The sequence below is a fragment of the Neopelma chrysocephalum genome, unplaced genomic scaffold, assembly GCF_003984885.1.
Source record: "Neopelma chrysocephalum unplaced genomic scaffold, ASM398488v2 Primary Assembly neopelma1_71, whole genome shotgun sequence".
Classification (NCBI taxonomy): domain Eukaryota; kingdom Metazoa; phylum Chordata; class Aves; order Passeriformes; family Pipridae; genus Neopelma; species Neopelma chrysocephalum.
In genome coordinates, this window is record NW_020897731.1 from 600227 (window position 1) to 616589 (window position 16363).

A 16363-nucleotide genomic window follows, 5' to 3' on the forward strand; every position below is an offset into this window, starting at 1 on the left:
TAGATATCAAAGGGCAAATGCTGTCTTGAAATGCTGGTGGGTCACATGTGGAATCCATAGCATTGACATGTGCTCCAGAAGGCAGATAAGACAGGAGATTTCTTTTAAATTAGTCACAACAGGAACTCCTGAAAGGAGAATTTCTTCTGTCTGTGGGTTCGTGGGCTAAACTTTATATTCATTACTTTCCTTCTTATTTTAAACTAAAGCAACTCTTCCTTGGTCTTCAAGAAATGAACTGGTGATCTCAACTCATTTGATGTGGAGTAACCAATGTAACCACCTCTTTGTTTGGTAGTCTTAGGTAAGAAATGAAAGGTTGAATGGGTGCTGGAGACTGCACTCCTCTTTTCATTCTTAGAGATGGGTCCTGTATAACAGCACTGTGTGAAGCCTAATTGAAAAAAAAAATTCTGCAGAGAGGCTTGTTGTGCTGTTAACTAGGTCTCGTGTTCTGGGGGATGAAAATCCAGTTTTTCCAGAAGTCACTGTGTTCCCACATACTTGTGGGCCTCCATGAAAGAAAAAGAAGCAGTTGAAAGTCCTGTAGCAGTTCCCCTTTTAAAATTATTTGGAGTTTTTCCCAACAAATAACTAATATTCTACATATTGAATTTTATTTTTTTAAATTGATCTTAATTAGCATGTATTCCAACTGGTCTTCTCTACTTTCACTGGTGATTGTGACTTATTTTTCTGTCATAGTCACCTGTGAGAGATGTTTAAGCAATCAAACTAATTCTGCAAAACTAAAAATCTAAATTTCTCTTAGCTTTGTGACAAACCAGATTCCTTTTATTTTCTTTTCTTAGGAATAACAAAAATCTGAAAGAAAGATGTGAAACACTTTGGTTTTTTGCCACAACCTTATTGCATACAATAACTGTATTCTGTGCTACTCTCACAACTGACTCCTATTTTATGGGAGCTGTATTCTACAAAAGAACGGTGATTTTATGGAAAAAGTGTGGGCTGAAACAAAACTTTTCTATTTTCATGATTTCATGGAGTTTGCATGGAAAGGCTGTTCAATGGTGTGCATAATTATAATAAAGACTTCTGGAAACTGTCCAGTCAAGAATCGAAATCTCAAAGGACTAAAACATTAATAATGGGTGCTTTTTTAAGTGCTTTAATGGTTCTTCAGTCATAATCTCCTATCAGTGGAAATCTCATTTCTAATTGGTTTATTCAATTAAAGTGTTGGGATATAAAGAAAAATCATGACTACTTAATTTGAAGAGGTCTGTAATCTTGGTTTCACATTGGCATGAAGGTAAATGACGTGTGTGCTTATCCTCCACGTTTGGGCTTTTGTACGTTGGGTTTATAAGTGCTGGGAAAAGGACTGGGGGGAATGAAGTCGTCCCTTGTGTTCTGCAGGGGACAATTTGCTGATGTGATAAAGCCAGGCCAGTATCCATCCCTGTAATGGGTAACTCTTGAGGTTTTTTTTCCCTTGGAGAGCTAGAAAGCAAAATATGAACAGTGGAAGACAGTAAAATGAGGTTTGCGTTGCTCAGAGCTTTTGAGAACAAATTTTCAAGCGCAATTCTTAGCTTTCTGAAATAGGTGTAATGTTTTGTACTGTCGTAATACTTAACTATGAAGTAAATATCAAATCAGTTAGCAACACAAGAATCATTACTGATTCTAGTTGCATTACTCATCAAGAGAAAATGTCTTTATTTTGAATAAGCCTGCTAGTTCTGGCAAATTTCCCACTTTAAAAACCAGAGATTTCTGGAATCTGAAGAATGTCTCTATGTATAATGGTGGTGGTACCCATCTGTGGAAGAAATAATGATTGTGTGGTGTAATTGGATTGAAGGGATGCATTAATTTTTGAAAGTGTTAAAATGCTGATTTAATCTCTTTGTTGTTGGGGGTTTTTTTTAATTGCCTGGTATAGTCTGGGTACTTTGAATGTTGTCCAGTTTTTCCCAGGGGGTCAGGCACATGTGTTACCTAAGTGCAAAATAGCTGTCATGGGGAAAGGTGGCCTTCCAAACCTTTAGTCTTCTCAAGAGCTGTGAATATTAAGCTACAGGCCTTGCACTAGATTGTTTATTCAGCAATATTCCACTGGCCTGTGAATTGTTTATGATGATTGTTGCTTCTGCTACAAAGTAGGTGGGTTTTTAGTTGTAATAGCAACTGGGCTTTTTCATGGAATAATACTATTTCATCCCGAGGTAGGACAATTTGCAGCAATTCAGTTTGAAGGTGCAGAGACTGTAGATTTGATTCCATCAAATTTTTCCTCCTTCTGTTAAAAAATTCCTTGTTGTTTGGTTTATTTCTTTAAGTTGGGAGGAGAATTATTCTTAAAATGGCATTAAAATTATAGTCAGTGGAATTATTGCCTACCAAGAAGGTATTTCTTTTGAGTGGATATATAAACTAGATCCAGCAACGCAAAAGAAAAAAAAGAGTTTATTGAAAACTCCCTTTTAATAAGTATATAATGTCATTGGTTAAGACAGAGAGCCAGCTAGGGAAAATAAAAGCATGGTGAACTTTCTGCAATTATACTTTAACAACATGTCCATGTAAGTTAAAGGGTGATTTTAGACCATATGAAGTTACATAAATTTTTTTGAAGACACGCTTGTTTGTTTCTGAAATAGATGTTCAATTGTATCCTCAAAATAAACTTGCTTCCTTTCTTATTGGAAAGATCTCTTTCAGAAATGGAATAGTTAATACCAGTGCTAGGATGCTTTTGTTGTGAAAGATAAATTATGCAGAAATAAAATGCAGGGTGGACTCTCAGAGCCTGGGGCTGGCTATTGTTCCCAAGGACAAAAAAAAAATTCCAAACTTCTCCTTTTCATTATTCACAGAGAGGATGCAGTACATGACAACTGAGGAATAGAGATCAGATAATATCAGTATAATTTCTGTGACTTTCGCTGGTTTTGGCTACTAAACTTTTCAAGGGTAATGTTCTAAGGGTTCTAAGGGTAATGAATTCCAAGTGCAAAAAAATTTGTAATAATTAGGGAGAAAAAGAGCAATCACATGTCTATGTTCAAAATTTCAAAATAAACCTTTGGTTTTGTATTTAATTAAATAATATTTTGCATAATTAATATTTTACATAACCTCTTAATTCATGTGGCATATTTTAGAGACAATCCAGTAGTGTTCCCTGTGTAAATCAAGATAACCACATAAATGAAAACATAAATAAAAATTTAAGAAAAGGAAGGGATTATGACTTAAAGATGTAAAAATACTGTAAATTATTATATTTAACAAAGACTGTTGTCCTGCAGTTACTTATCCAAGATAATTGGATTCTGGATCAATATAAATAAGTACTCGTGGGGATCCAGAAACACTAAGGCCAGAATCTGTTAATCCTCTTTTAACCAGAGCATGATTAAATGGGAGAATTACATGTAGTACATGACTGTGATCGACAACAAACAAAGGAGAGTTTAGAGCAGAAAAACAGGATGCAAGGAAGGCCTTGGGGGATGATTATTTGAATTGTAAACTTATTTCAATCAAGCAACAAGATACACATTTTAGAAGGAATTGCAAATTTTATCACTGACTAGATAAAATGTTAGAAAAATGACAGCTGCTCTTTGAACCAAACACACATAGGCTAAAACTAAATCTATGCGAACCCATGGCAGCATTTGGATGATGAAGTGGGCTTTGTTGAATTACTAGTTGAAATGTAACCAGTAGCCCTGCAAAACCACATTTTAGAATTTCCTAACTGAAAAATAACGTAATGAATGGCAGATTAAATTAAAATGGATTCAGGTAATTCAATCCACCATTTCCCAACATACTACTCTCTACAATAATTAAACCTGCTGTTACTGGTGACTGATGGAAAACCAGAGTGAATGTTAATAATAAATGCTGGAAGACCAAACTGAGGGCAGAATATGTGTAGGCTGCTTCACAGATGTTTTGTCATGTCTGCTGCTTAGAAAGTATTAAAAAATTGTTTCAGTCTTTGCAGTGAAGAAACAGAAAATTTGAGCAAATTGACCAGTGTTGATGAGGGCACGCATGTCTGCCTGGATCAAAATTCAGAACTTTTCATGTTCCTGGCCTTTAAATGACATTCTGTGCAGTTCCCTTCAGCCACTGTTGCAGCCATGAATATAAAATGTTTCTGCCCTCAGCAAATACAGGTTGCACTGTTTCCTCTTTTGCATCTATATGCCCCTAGTGAGCAGCAGTGGCCATACCAGCTTCCTCTTCCACGTAATATTCCAAATTTGTCTTTCTGAATCATGTTTTGTGCTTTGTTCTTCTTCGGAATACTTAGGAGATGAGTGTAATGAAAGGATTTCTATCCACCCTGTCTTTCTAAACCTAACGCTGCAAATGTTTTCCAGAAATTCCCAGGACAAAACTAAATAGACTGGTAATGTAGAATGTTGCTGCTTTGTATAATAGCCCATTTCCTAGCTTGATGCCTGCATTTTACTGAGTCAGATTTGAAGACACTGAGCATATGCTGCAGTTGGTGTTTCATCATGGAAGTGAAATTCAGCATATAAAGTCAAATTGCCTTTGAAAAGATTTAGCATAAACTGTAGGTAGGAATCTTTTATAAAATCTACTTTCTCCTTAGTGCTGTATCAATTAAGAGATAGAAAGAAGGAAACTCCTGAAGAAAATTTAACCTGCAGAATTCTAAAACTTAAATGTAAAGTATCCTTTTCCCTCCAAAAGCATAAACCACTTTTCAAACTTGTAAAACAGATAATGCTTTCAGTAGTAACAGTATGTCAGCCAGTGTGGAAGTCATTTATCCACCACTTAAAAGAATCCACAGCTGGGAGGGTTAAAATTTAGAAGTAGCATTTCCTGACAGTTTGGACAGGGAAAAGTGTCTTTCACAGAGTGAAATTGCCAGATTATGTCCATGTTAAGGAAAAGAGTTACTTGTACTGACATATTTCCAGGACACCAAAATGAACACCTACTGCAGAAGTGACCATCGCAAAGCTCCTTTTTTAAGTCTCGTGAAGAAAGGCTTGCTCAGGCAGTGTGTTACCACCTTAGGACCGGCTCTGTGGAGCCAGAGCCTAGAGCAGTGTCTGCCCAATCTCCGCATTACAGCACACACCAGTGCTTTACTGATTTGGAGACTGAAAATAATTTGGGGGTGGTATATGCCAATAAATTCCCAATTCCAGGCATTGTTCTTGAAAACTTCAGTGGTTTGTTTTCACAAGAGTTATATTCTAAGTATTATAAAGTACTTCAAACAGATTTTTATCTGCTGTAAGTCAGCACAAAATCATTAATGTGCAGCTCATTCTTTTTAACTGAAATCTGATCCTCTCTAACAGTAGTTAAATGCCTGGGATCAATGGTGTGGAAGTTAGCAAGATATTCTTGTTATCTTTCCATAGAACTGAGAGTCATCTAAATAGTAAATGCTTTTGGCAAGAACAATAGGGTTTTAGCAAAGGTAGAATGATAAGTGAAACACTCAATTTACATGGAAGGGGTTTTATTAAAAAAACATAACTAAAATTTGGCACATTGAAAAGAAATTAATTTACTAATTATGGTGTAGAAACTATCATTGCAAGGTGTTGTGGGTGAACCTTTAAATCCCCAAGCATCTGCATTTTACTTACAGTTATATGATCCTATCATCTACATTTGACAGTTAATGCTGTTCCTGGAATTTCCAGGGGCTTTTTTGACCTTTGTCTGGAATTTGGCCAAATGCTCCCTTGTTCCTAAACTATCTGGAAGACAATGTTGTGTGATCTCTTGCTTAGATCTTAGAGCTTGAGGAATATTTTATACAGAAGAAAAAGACTTCCCTTTGTCTTCCTCTGTGAAGGCAGTTCTTCATAATGTTAAATTCAGAGTGCTTGAGAGTAATATATAAAATCCAAACATCAGAAAAAGGGAAATATTGGTAATGGAAGTCAGGAGATCAGGTGCCTGCTTGTAACCTTTGGAAAAATGCAGAAAGGTGCAGCCTTCTAAACAGTCATTTGGCTGTGAGTCTGTAAAACAGAAGATCTCTTTAAGGACAAAAGATGACATGCATTACCCCATCTTTAAACCAGCTGGAAGATATTAATGGGATCAGATGCACAAGAAAATTCCCTCAGAGCTGCGGGGAATGCTTGGCAGGGGAGGTGGAGATTACCAATAGGCATGATTGTGCTATTCCAGGGTGGAAATTCATCTGTATGACCACTGCTCTTAGCACTGGCTTCCTTTCCCTTCTGAAGTTAGGTAGGACATTTGACAGATTAGATTTGGGAACCTCTGCACCTTAGATGGTGCCCTGCATAGCTAAGTATGTTCAAATATTTGTTACTCAAAAACAGAATTTGAGAAGGAGATCAGTGCAAAAGTGTTGTAAGCATCATTGAAATCTCATTATTAAGCTCCACTGAGTACATGCAAATCTTGAGTCTCTAAAAACTTATGAGATACATCTATACACAGCCTGTTTTGTGGAAGCCCTCCTAGTATTTGTGTTAAACAGCCTTGCTTCATAAAAGCTTTTTTTTTTTTTTTAATGAGGGGAGAAAAAAAGCACATTAAAATATTTTTCTGTGTAGTACTACTCTTGAAATCATTTTCCTGTTTGGTGTAGATGAGTCAAGATCTTTTCTACCCTGACAGAAAAAGAGAAATTGTCTTCACAGTATCATCCCTTAGCAATTCCATATTCTTTTGAACTGGTATTTTAGACAAGATATTCTCTATTACTGTCCTGCCTCTAGTAGTAATTTATTTGATGCCACAGAGAGGTTGCTCCTGAAAAGGTCATTAATAGAAAAATATATCCATAGTGTGGATGTATTCCTGTTCAGACGAGCTTATGTCTTGAGAAGCCTGAGAGCAAACATTGACCTTATTTTTGTTGTGTTCCTTTTAGAAAACTTGCACACCCAGTTGCTTCACGTGGTGACTCAGTGACACCATAACTCCAAGACTTAATGACATTTCTTTTATTTAGCTGTAGAAAGACGTAGCAACCAAATAAATACAGTAATACTCACACCTCTCCTAGTGTTCCTCAGTAGGAGTTTCCAGCTCTTTCATCTGTTGTACCCTGTTAATGCAGTCTGCATCTTCTGACTGTGGAAAGTGTTTCAGCCTAGTTCAAGTCAGCAGAGCTATGAGACCTTCCAGCACCATCAAAGTTGTTCCTTTACATTACATTTAATAGGAGGATGTATTCTCAGTACTAGGACAACTGAATGACTCATGCTCTGTCAATGCAGTATATTTGTGGTAATTTGTCATTAGTAGGCACTTTAGAAACTTGTAGCTCTTTTAAACCAACTTGAAAGGAGAATCAGAGATCTTCCTCAAAGGGCATAGTAGATTAAAGACATCAGGAGTACAATTCAGTACACTCATTTTAAGATAAACATTTCAGAACAGAAAGATAGCACTTTGCACCACAGCCATGGAAGCAGCAGTTGAAATTAAGCCCGTGTTCGGCTGCAGTAGGAAGATTTAAACACAAAGTGTAATATAGTCGCATTAAATGTTAGCTGTAATTTAGTAGGCTGGAGTCGTGCTGGGCTAACAGGGCTGAGAAAGCTTTCTGCCTCTTTCTGCTCAGCTGATTTGTTTGGAGTTTGATCTAATTCCTCTGAAAAAAGGCAAGCATTACTGATGTGGAATACCTACATTATTCATGTAGGGCTGTACCGTAGCTAAAACACTAAACATTGCACTACTTACAATTTTAACTTGTTTTTCTTAAATAGAAAGCTTTAACCCTCGAGAAGACCCTGGAGTGAGTTGATTGAAACTGTAGGAAAGTGCTTTTTTTGTCTTTTTCATTTGCATTTCACCCCTTTTCCATATCAAAAAGTTCTTGATTATGATGATTATACTTTGAAATTTCTTTTCCTTGCATAAAACTGTACCAATCACTTTGTGGGACAAACACAAATAAAAGATTTGAAAGACAGCTATGGCATTTAACCACACCAGTCTCATGGGATCTGTGTGGCTAAATGTGCTGGTCAGGCACTTGTGTGTACTGTGACAAAATGTTTAAAAATATTTTGGGTAAAGCACGCCAGATAATATGGTATCTTTTAAAAGATGGATAAAAAGATACAAGAAAAAAGGAATTAAATATTAAATGGAAGCCCTTACTCAGTCTGCCCTTGTGCCTTGAAAGTTTCTCTTTTTTTTTCTTGGCTCTCAGTTTGGTCTAATAAAAGCAGGTCTCATTCTCTGAATATATCACCCCTTTTTAGATCATTATGGTGGGGGAACCACAACTAAAGAAATCACATTGTTAACTGTGGTGCAAATCCTGAAATCAACTCCTTCATCCTTCCCTTCTTACTGCTGTTGACACAGGCAAACCAGCTTCTCTGCACTTGCTTTAAGAAGCTCCCAGCAGTTCGCAGCGTCACACCTCATGCAAAACTAGCTTTTGGGAACTCACAGGTTTAAACTATGGTTATCTTGGGACAGTAGCAACTTTGAGTGTTTAGAGTATAGGCCCAAATCCTGGCAATCGTGGTTTTAGAAGTGCTGTACCAAAAAAAACTTAAAAAAAAATCCAGGCATTTCTTTAGTGTTTAAAGCCCATCTCAGAGGGTCCCTTCAGAGGGACCTCGATAGGTTGGAGAGTTGAACAGAGAAGAACCTGAAACTCAACAAGGGCAAATGCAGGGTCCTGCACCTGGGCAGGAACAACCCTGGACACCAGCACAGGCTGGGGGCTGACCTGCTGGAGAGCAGCTCTCTGGAGAAGGACCTGGGCGTCCTGGAGGACAGCAAGCTGTCCATGAGCCAGCAGTGCCCCTGTGGCCAAGGAGGACAATGGTACCCTGGGGTGTGTTAGGAAGAATGTTGCCAGCAGGTTGAGGGAGGGGATCCTGCCCCTCTGCTCAGCCCTGCTGAGGCCTCACCTGGAGAGCTGTGTCCAGTTCCAGGCTCCACAGTAACAAGAGAGACATGGGGCTCCTGGAACAGGTTCAGAAGAGAGCTACTGAGTTGGTCAAGGATCTGGAGAATCTCTCTTAGGAGGAAAGGCTGAGAGAGCTGGGACTGTTCAGCCTTGAGAAGAGGTGACTGAGAGGGAACCTCATTAACGTGTATAAGTAGCTGAAGGGAGGGTGTCAAGAGGATGGAGCCAGGCTCTTCTCAGTACTGCCAACCAATAGAACACAAGGCAACAGGCAGAAACTAGTGCACAGGAAATTCCACTTGAACATGACGAAGAACTTCTTTACTGTGCAGGTGACTGTGCGCTAGAACAGGTTGCCCAGAGAGGTTGTGGAGTCTCCCTCACTGGAGATATTCAGGAACCGTCTGGATGCAATCCTGTGCGATGTGCTCTAGGATGACCCTGCTTGAGCAGGGAGGTTGGATGAGATGACCCACTGTGGTCCCTTCCAACCTGACCAATTCTATGATTCCGTGAAGTTGTTTCTTTTATTCTTGCCCTGTAAACCATGGCCCATAGTTGCTTGGTTGCAGTTCAGGACAGCGTACTAACTGCAAATTCAAGTCATCCCTTCCTAGTCTGGTAGAGAATTAAGCCCTAGCCAAGTAAAAATAATATCTCAGCAGAGATCTGATCTTGGAGGCCAGTTGAAGTGAAGAAACATCTCCCATTCTGCCCCACTGGAAGCTCTATATTCTCCTCCTTCACCTTTGGGTTTGCCAGTGTGAGAATTTTTGTTCTAGAGGTGTACAAAATTATACAAAGTAGTTATTTTTAATGAAGTCTTTTTAAAAACTCTGAAAAATGCTAAATTAAGACAGATACATAGTAAGATTTTACATTGATCTTTGAGATCTAATGTTTAGTTACCTACCTGGTACACCAGTAAGTCTCTTTGATGGAGTAGATGAATATCTCAGTTGACTATCTACCATTAGGGCCTCAGAGGCAGCTGCAATATTGAAAACTGCTAAAACCAGAAGATACATAACTCTCTTGTTTTGTGTTTTTTTTTTTTTGTTTTGTTTTTAACTCTTCTGGTAGGTGCAAACCACAGAAAGAAAAAAGATTCACAAGGGACTTCAGGAAACTCTTGTGAGCAGCCCTCTCACAAAGCAAAGACCACCAGAAGCTTTAATCCTCCTGGTGCAAGAGGGAATCCCGGAACAGAGCTCCCTGTAAACAGGATAATCGATGTGGATGGAGTCAAACTGGAAGACTCTGGCACACGGTCCTGCGATGATTCTGAAGGGAACCTCAGCTTTGAAGGTTACATCTCTGAACTGAGATCTTGCCAAGGGAGGATGAGGACTGGAGTTTACAGGACATCAGACCTTCCATCTCTGATTGCTGTCAAGAGCGAAAAGAATAAGGCCACTGAGTATAAAGCTACTTTTGTTTAAATCTCTGTTTTTAATTAAATATTCTGGTATTTTTGCTTGGTATCAGCAGCAATGGAGATATGCCTTAGAGACATGTTTCTGCAAGTTATAAGTGGTTTTCAATGCCCAGTTGCCTTCAAAGAGCCTGCCATACCATCACTTCTGATATGAGTTAGAAGCCCTAGAATGAAAAGATAGTATTCCAGGGAAAGTATTGAGTTTTGTACTTTTACCATTTCTATATAATTTTTCCTGGGATAATTCCATTGCACAGTGCAATTAAAATTGTTATTTCCACTCCTACCCTTACTGTCTTTATTCAAGACAAACTTACTTTAAATTCCCCCGTCCAAACCTTTTAAGATAATTTCAGTTTAATCTTCTAATGGTTTTCCCTTGTCTGCAGGAGTCCCTGTGTTTTAGTAGATTTTTGAAGTGTAAGTAAAATCAGTTACTGGTGTAAAGAGATTAGGATTATTTTCTTAATATCTTCCTGTCTGTCTCATAACGTTTGGGAAGAGGTCCAAGTGGAATTCAGTCCATTGCCTGGATATATGCAATAAAACTGTTGTAATACAAGCAGTAAGAGGCAAACCCCCCCACCCAAAACTGTGAATTTCCTGTGCTGGGAATAATAGCTGCTTTTGTAGCCAACACTGGTGATGTTTCCATACCAAAAATATATATCTAATTACATAGTGGTGTGAGGGTTGTCAGGTCCCTCCTCATCACTGCTCTCGGTGTCTTTTAGCTTTTGTGTAAGGCAATTTTGTTACTGCTCTTTTGATGAGTGGTTCAGTGCCTCTCTTTCTTCTTGTCCTTCGTTTTAGTTTCAGTTAATTTTCTAGCCTTGGGTGGAGAGTTGAGAAAGAAAAGATACTTAAGACTGCTGAACATGTTCTTTTTTGCCACCTCATCCTTTTCCTCCTTTGCCATTTCTTCAGAAGAGGTTTTGAGCCTGGACATGCAAAAGGGTACACAAAGAAATGAGATTGGTGGACAGCTGCTCATCATATTGAGTGGATATAGTGAAACTTCCGGTGGTTCACTGCTTTGCAATTATTGTGAGACTTAAGAAGTCATGAGACCCCTGGTGGCCTAGTGGTTAGCGTGCAGGACTTTCACTGCTGCGACCACGGGTTCAAATCCCGGTCTCCTGGCCTGATGGAGGTCGTTAGCCCTGTGTGGCCATCCATCTATGAGAAGGACACTCTAAACAAACCTACGTCCTGAGGACCTCACTGCCATTGTCCAAGCTTGCTTGGCCCCGGCAGATGAACCTTAGGATTAAAGGGTGGGCTCAGTTCAGCGCAGGCTGTGTCTCACCTAAAAAATCCATTGCGCAGGCTGGAAAGGTAAAAGACCTTTCCCCAAATCTTCGTTCACGAAGATGGGCCATTATTATTATTATAAGAAGTCATGCTGCATAGCTCCTGAACTGCAGATCCACACAGGCACTATGTCTAAAGCATCACAGTAATTATTGATTAACTTCTCTTTCTTTGCTCCTAAAGCATACCAAGAATCATGAATTTTCTGAATAGCCAATGGTACTGGATACTGTCACTCAGTTTCTTAAACTCAAATCTGTAAGGTGAGAAAGAGGGTATGTAAGATTTTGTAGTTGTAAAGTAAGATTCCTAAAGCTTAGGCTTAATGCTTAAGCATTACATCAAATATTCCAGTGATATAAAGGGATACAACACCCATTAGCTTTAATACTTTAATTCTTTTCTACTGTAATTGATTTTGCTTTCAGTATTGAGAAAAACCCTTATGTGGGCCTGAATGAGGATAAATCCTGTGAAAATAGCTGTTCTTTTAAAAACTTTCCTGCTTTAAACTAATTTGAGAGTCCTGATAAAATCATGGTGGTGTAATGATACTAGAGATTTGGGAAACACAGCAGGCAGAATGTAGCAAACCAGTCATAGCCCAGTGAAGCCCAATGATGTGAAAACATTTAAATATCTATGTATTTTTAAAGCTATTTTTGTTGTTGGTGGTGGTGGTTTTTTTGGGTATTTTTTGGTAGCATTTTGCTAACAATTGCCCATGAGAGAATATTTCTTTGCACAAATAAATGTCCACAATTTTCTCTCGTGTCTGGAAAATTAATAACTTCATCCTAATCAAGACTAACATTACAGCAGTCAAACTCAAGAGAGGGCATTTTTACCTGTGATATGCTTTGCACTGGTTTTGTGTCTTGAAAAATAAAATCCTAATGGTAAAAACTTGAAATTCAAATACAGTAATTACAGTCTTTATTAACCTCTGATCTCTGATCAGTATTTTAGATGATACAAGGTTGCTTATCTCATGTTGAGCAGGTGCTCTTAAGTGACTGGAAGTGAGCAATACAGAATTCTTTGGCTGAAAGCTGAGGGGAGATGCAATACCAGCTGAAAAACCTTGAGTGCCATGGAAAGGGTGGATAGGGATTGACTTTCACACTTTTCTAATGCAAGGATTAGGGGCCATCAGATGAAGTTAATAGAAGCCAGGTATAAATTAAAGAGCTGTTTCTTCGTCTTCTCCTATTTTCTCTCCCCAACCTGCTGTGTTTGGAAAAAAAGAGCAAATAAAAATACTGTTCATAAATTCTGAGTGCAACATACTGGATTTGACTGTATCAAGGATTCAAAGAGAATTTGACAGCATGGGAGTCAAGCTGCATGCAGGAAAAAGAAGGATGTGAAAGAACAGAGTTTTCTTTAACATAGAGAAAAATCTTGGCATAATGCCTGGAAATCCTGTAAACAAAGGGACATGGAAAAAGCCGTTTCTCCCTAGACCACACTGTCATGCCAGTTATTGGCAGATTGTTTAAAAGAATGGCTTCTTATCTAGGACTAATGGAAATTAATTCCTTAGACTTAGAAATAATTAATAATATTAGCTTTCCTGTCCAATATCTGGCAGAATATAAAAGCTAAACCTGCTGGAATCAGGAGTTAATAAAAAGGAATATGGACAGTCTGTCTCTGGCTGATGGTTTCCAATACTTTACTAGGAATGTGGTCTACTTTCTAATTACTGTGTGACTTCAATATTGTTATGTGATTTTAAATTGCCTCCTCATACTGTGATTTCCACTACTAATCAAATCTGCTTGAAATTAAAAATCAGCCTAATTGAAGCCCTGCTTGATAGCTTGATCCTTTATCTTGCCATCTAGTTCCTAAAGATAATCAGATTTTATGTGGCTTTATTTCTCTTTTTTTTCCCACTTTTTCCCTGTTGAAACTCCACTTCTGCAGAGTTACTCTTAATGTCTTTCTAATCCCATGGTGATAAATAGAGGGGAAATCAGTTATTCCATCCTCTTATGTGAAAGAGGGAGATCCACTGACCTGTATCAGTACTCAAACCTGAAACTGTAACAACTAGTGATATAAAAACCCCAACCCCAACACTTAGAAAACCCTGCAGCATTCTAAATTTTATTTAACAGTTGTCTTATATTTCACTTGTTGTCATGGTATCTGATTTTCAATTGTGGTGGTTTCAGCCTCATTGGCTCCACACGTCGCAGTTTTGTTGTGTTTTAGTTTTAAAGGCTTTGTGAAGAATAGAAAATATACATATAGGTAAACTTGCAGTGAGACTTCCTCATAGGATTACTGTGGCTGTGTGCCTTGTCAACAAATCTGTGATATAACGCACATGCAAAATAAACCACTGCTCTGTTTAGCTCTGGGGGACTGCGTGACAAAGAACCAATGGGTTGTGAAGACACATAAACAGGGTTTGCAGAGAGACTTTGCAAGAGCTTTACTGCTCCGTGGGAAGGAGCCAATACCTGAGCTATACTGTGTCCTTTCTCATGCCCCTGAAAGTCTTCTGGGGGCTATTTAATGTCATTCAAGGATGCTGGGTCCTTCAGGCACTACTTCTCTGCCTGAAAGTTTTGGCTTCTTTGTGGCTTTGCTGTAGCATGCATTGCTTTATTCTTGCTTCTTTTCTGCTGCTGGAATTTACTGTTCTTAACAGAAAACTTCTAAAAGACATGGCTCAGCCAGTAGCCTCCTTGTCTCATTGTAGCAGAGATAACCAGGACTTACGAGCATAATTTGATTTTTTGGAAGGAGCTTGATTTTTGCCACACAACTGAAATCCTTGCCAGTAGTTGTTTCTCTATAGTGGTGCTGCTGCTCATCCAGACCTCTCCAATGTAGAATCGATAGCAAATACTGTCATTTAAAATGGTCTCTCCTAAGGTACTTGGTAGCTGGGAGACCAGGCAAGTGTGTGGTAGTGTGATGCAAACACCTGGAGGCATCTTTTCACAGTTTCTCAAAGATTTTGAAAAGTTTCCAAAGGCTCAGTTAGACAAAGGCCCAGTGGCAGGTCCTTATCAAGGGGTGTGAGAAGCCAAAACCCTTGCAGGTCTGAGGCACTCCTCCTGACTCCCAACCACAGCTCAGTGACTTGGGTTTAGAAACAACCATAGTTTCTGCATGAACAGGCGGATTTCCAAGCTTTGTGGGATTGTAGCAAACCTGTGTGACAACACTGTTGCTCTGTGATAGTGTGGGTGTTCGCAGCAAAAACAAGTGGCACATCCAAGCCCTTCTCTCTGTGCTCTTGGAACAGCATCCCAAGCTCAGCATCACAGGGCACTGAACAACTGTGAGATTTGTGAACCCTAGTCCAATGCCAGTTAAAACAAAGAAAAGCTTTCATTGATCTTAATGAAATATTTCCTTGCTCTAGACCAACTGTCACTTTTAGCTGGTTTAGTCTTGTTTTTTTTTCAGAAAAAAAAATCTGCTGAGAAGTGCTGGATGATCAGGTGTCTGCAAATCTTGCCTGCATTACTCAAAATGTTAGCAAATCCAAGATGTTGCACATGAACCAAGATGCTCTCTGAATTGCTTGTGTGAAAGATAAGAAAATTGTTTATATTTTTTTGTCCCAAGTGATCATTTTGTTGTACAGTCTAAAATGCTGATGTACAGAACTTGATTTGTATTCTTGTTTTATTTGTGATTTTGTCTTTAAATGTCTATATGATCACTTTCTAATATGAAAACGCACATTACTTTTGTTTCTCATGCCTTTTCTCCCCAAAGTATTAAGAAATCATGTACTGCACAATAATGTTTATAGAATCTTCAGTGTGTCAAACTCATTAAAAATGTTAATTGGATATGTAGTAAGTAAATAATTTATGCCACTGGTACTGATAATGTTTCATTGATATCTAATTTCCATGTAGGGAAAATATGTGAAAAAGATTTTTTCGGTTATTCTGGGACCTGCTGCCATTTGGACATCACAGTTTAAATGGAAGAATGAGACAACCTGAGACTTGCCTGCATTTTATTAGATTCTGCAAAGATATCTTCTTAAACCTAGCTTACATAAAGAAATTCCTTTAGAAGAGAATTCTTAAGAATTTCTGCCAAATATTTATATACCTTAAAAATAGCTCATGCTCTGGAATTTAATAATAGTAGGGTATGTTTTTAGCCTTTAATTAATTCCTTTTGCTCTGTTCTAGCAACACAAAGGGATTGCAAGGCTGAATAGCCAAATGTTTTCCAGGTACAGTGTAATCCTCCTCTGGCTTCTCTTCTGCATAGTCGTGGTGGGTTGTCTAGATCTGTGTGGTGGTCTGAGGGGACCAGTGCATCAGAACTTCTCTGCCCTTGCAGCAAGCACTGCTAAAATATGCAGATGCTCTACCTACTAGAGAGCAAAAGGGGAAAAAACTTGGGGGTGACAGGGCTTCAGTGTCTGTGTACCCTGACTTGTGTCAGTGACACAACGGTCCTTCAGTCCTTCAATCCACATTCCTTTTTGTGCTTAGAAAGATCTGTGCCAGAGCGAGGTGGCATACAGAAGTTTAAGCACCAATAGTAGAAAATAATGACTGATGGGAATGGAATGAAACCTAAATCTTCCAAGTCCATGACAACACTGGAGATGTTGTCATGCTGCCATGCATCGTTATAATGCTGCCCATTATAGTCTCATCCCAGTTTCCAGTGATAATGCTGAATCCCACCCCTGCAGGTACACAGAGCTGCAA

The 16363-nt window shown here is 38.7% G+C and overlaps 1 protein-coding gene across 6 annotated transcripts in view; it reads left to right on the forward strand.

The window, feature by feature from the left end:
• The window catches only part of RGS12 (regulator of G protein signaling 12), an 85086-nt gene extending 73685 nt beyond the window's left edge, over nucleotides 1-11401 (forward strand). For all 6 annotated transcript variants that reach the window (XM_027686761.1, XM_027686762.1, XM_027686763.1 and 3 more), the window contains one exon: nucleotides 9986-11401. In XM_027686761.1, the coding sequence (XP_027542562.1) occupies nucleotides 9986-10344 (359 nt within the window). In that variant the 3' untranslated portion in view covers nucleotides 10345-11401. The remainder of the gene's footprint in view (nucleotides 1-9985) is intronic.
• The last annotated feature ends 4962 nt before the right edge of the window (nucleotides 11402-16363 follow it).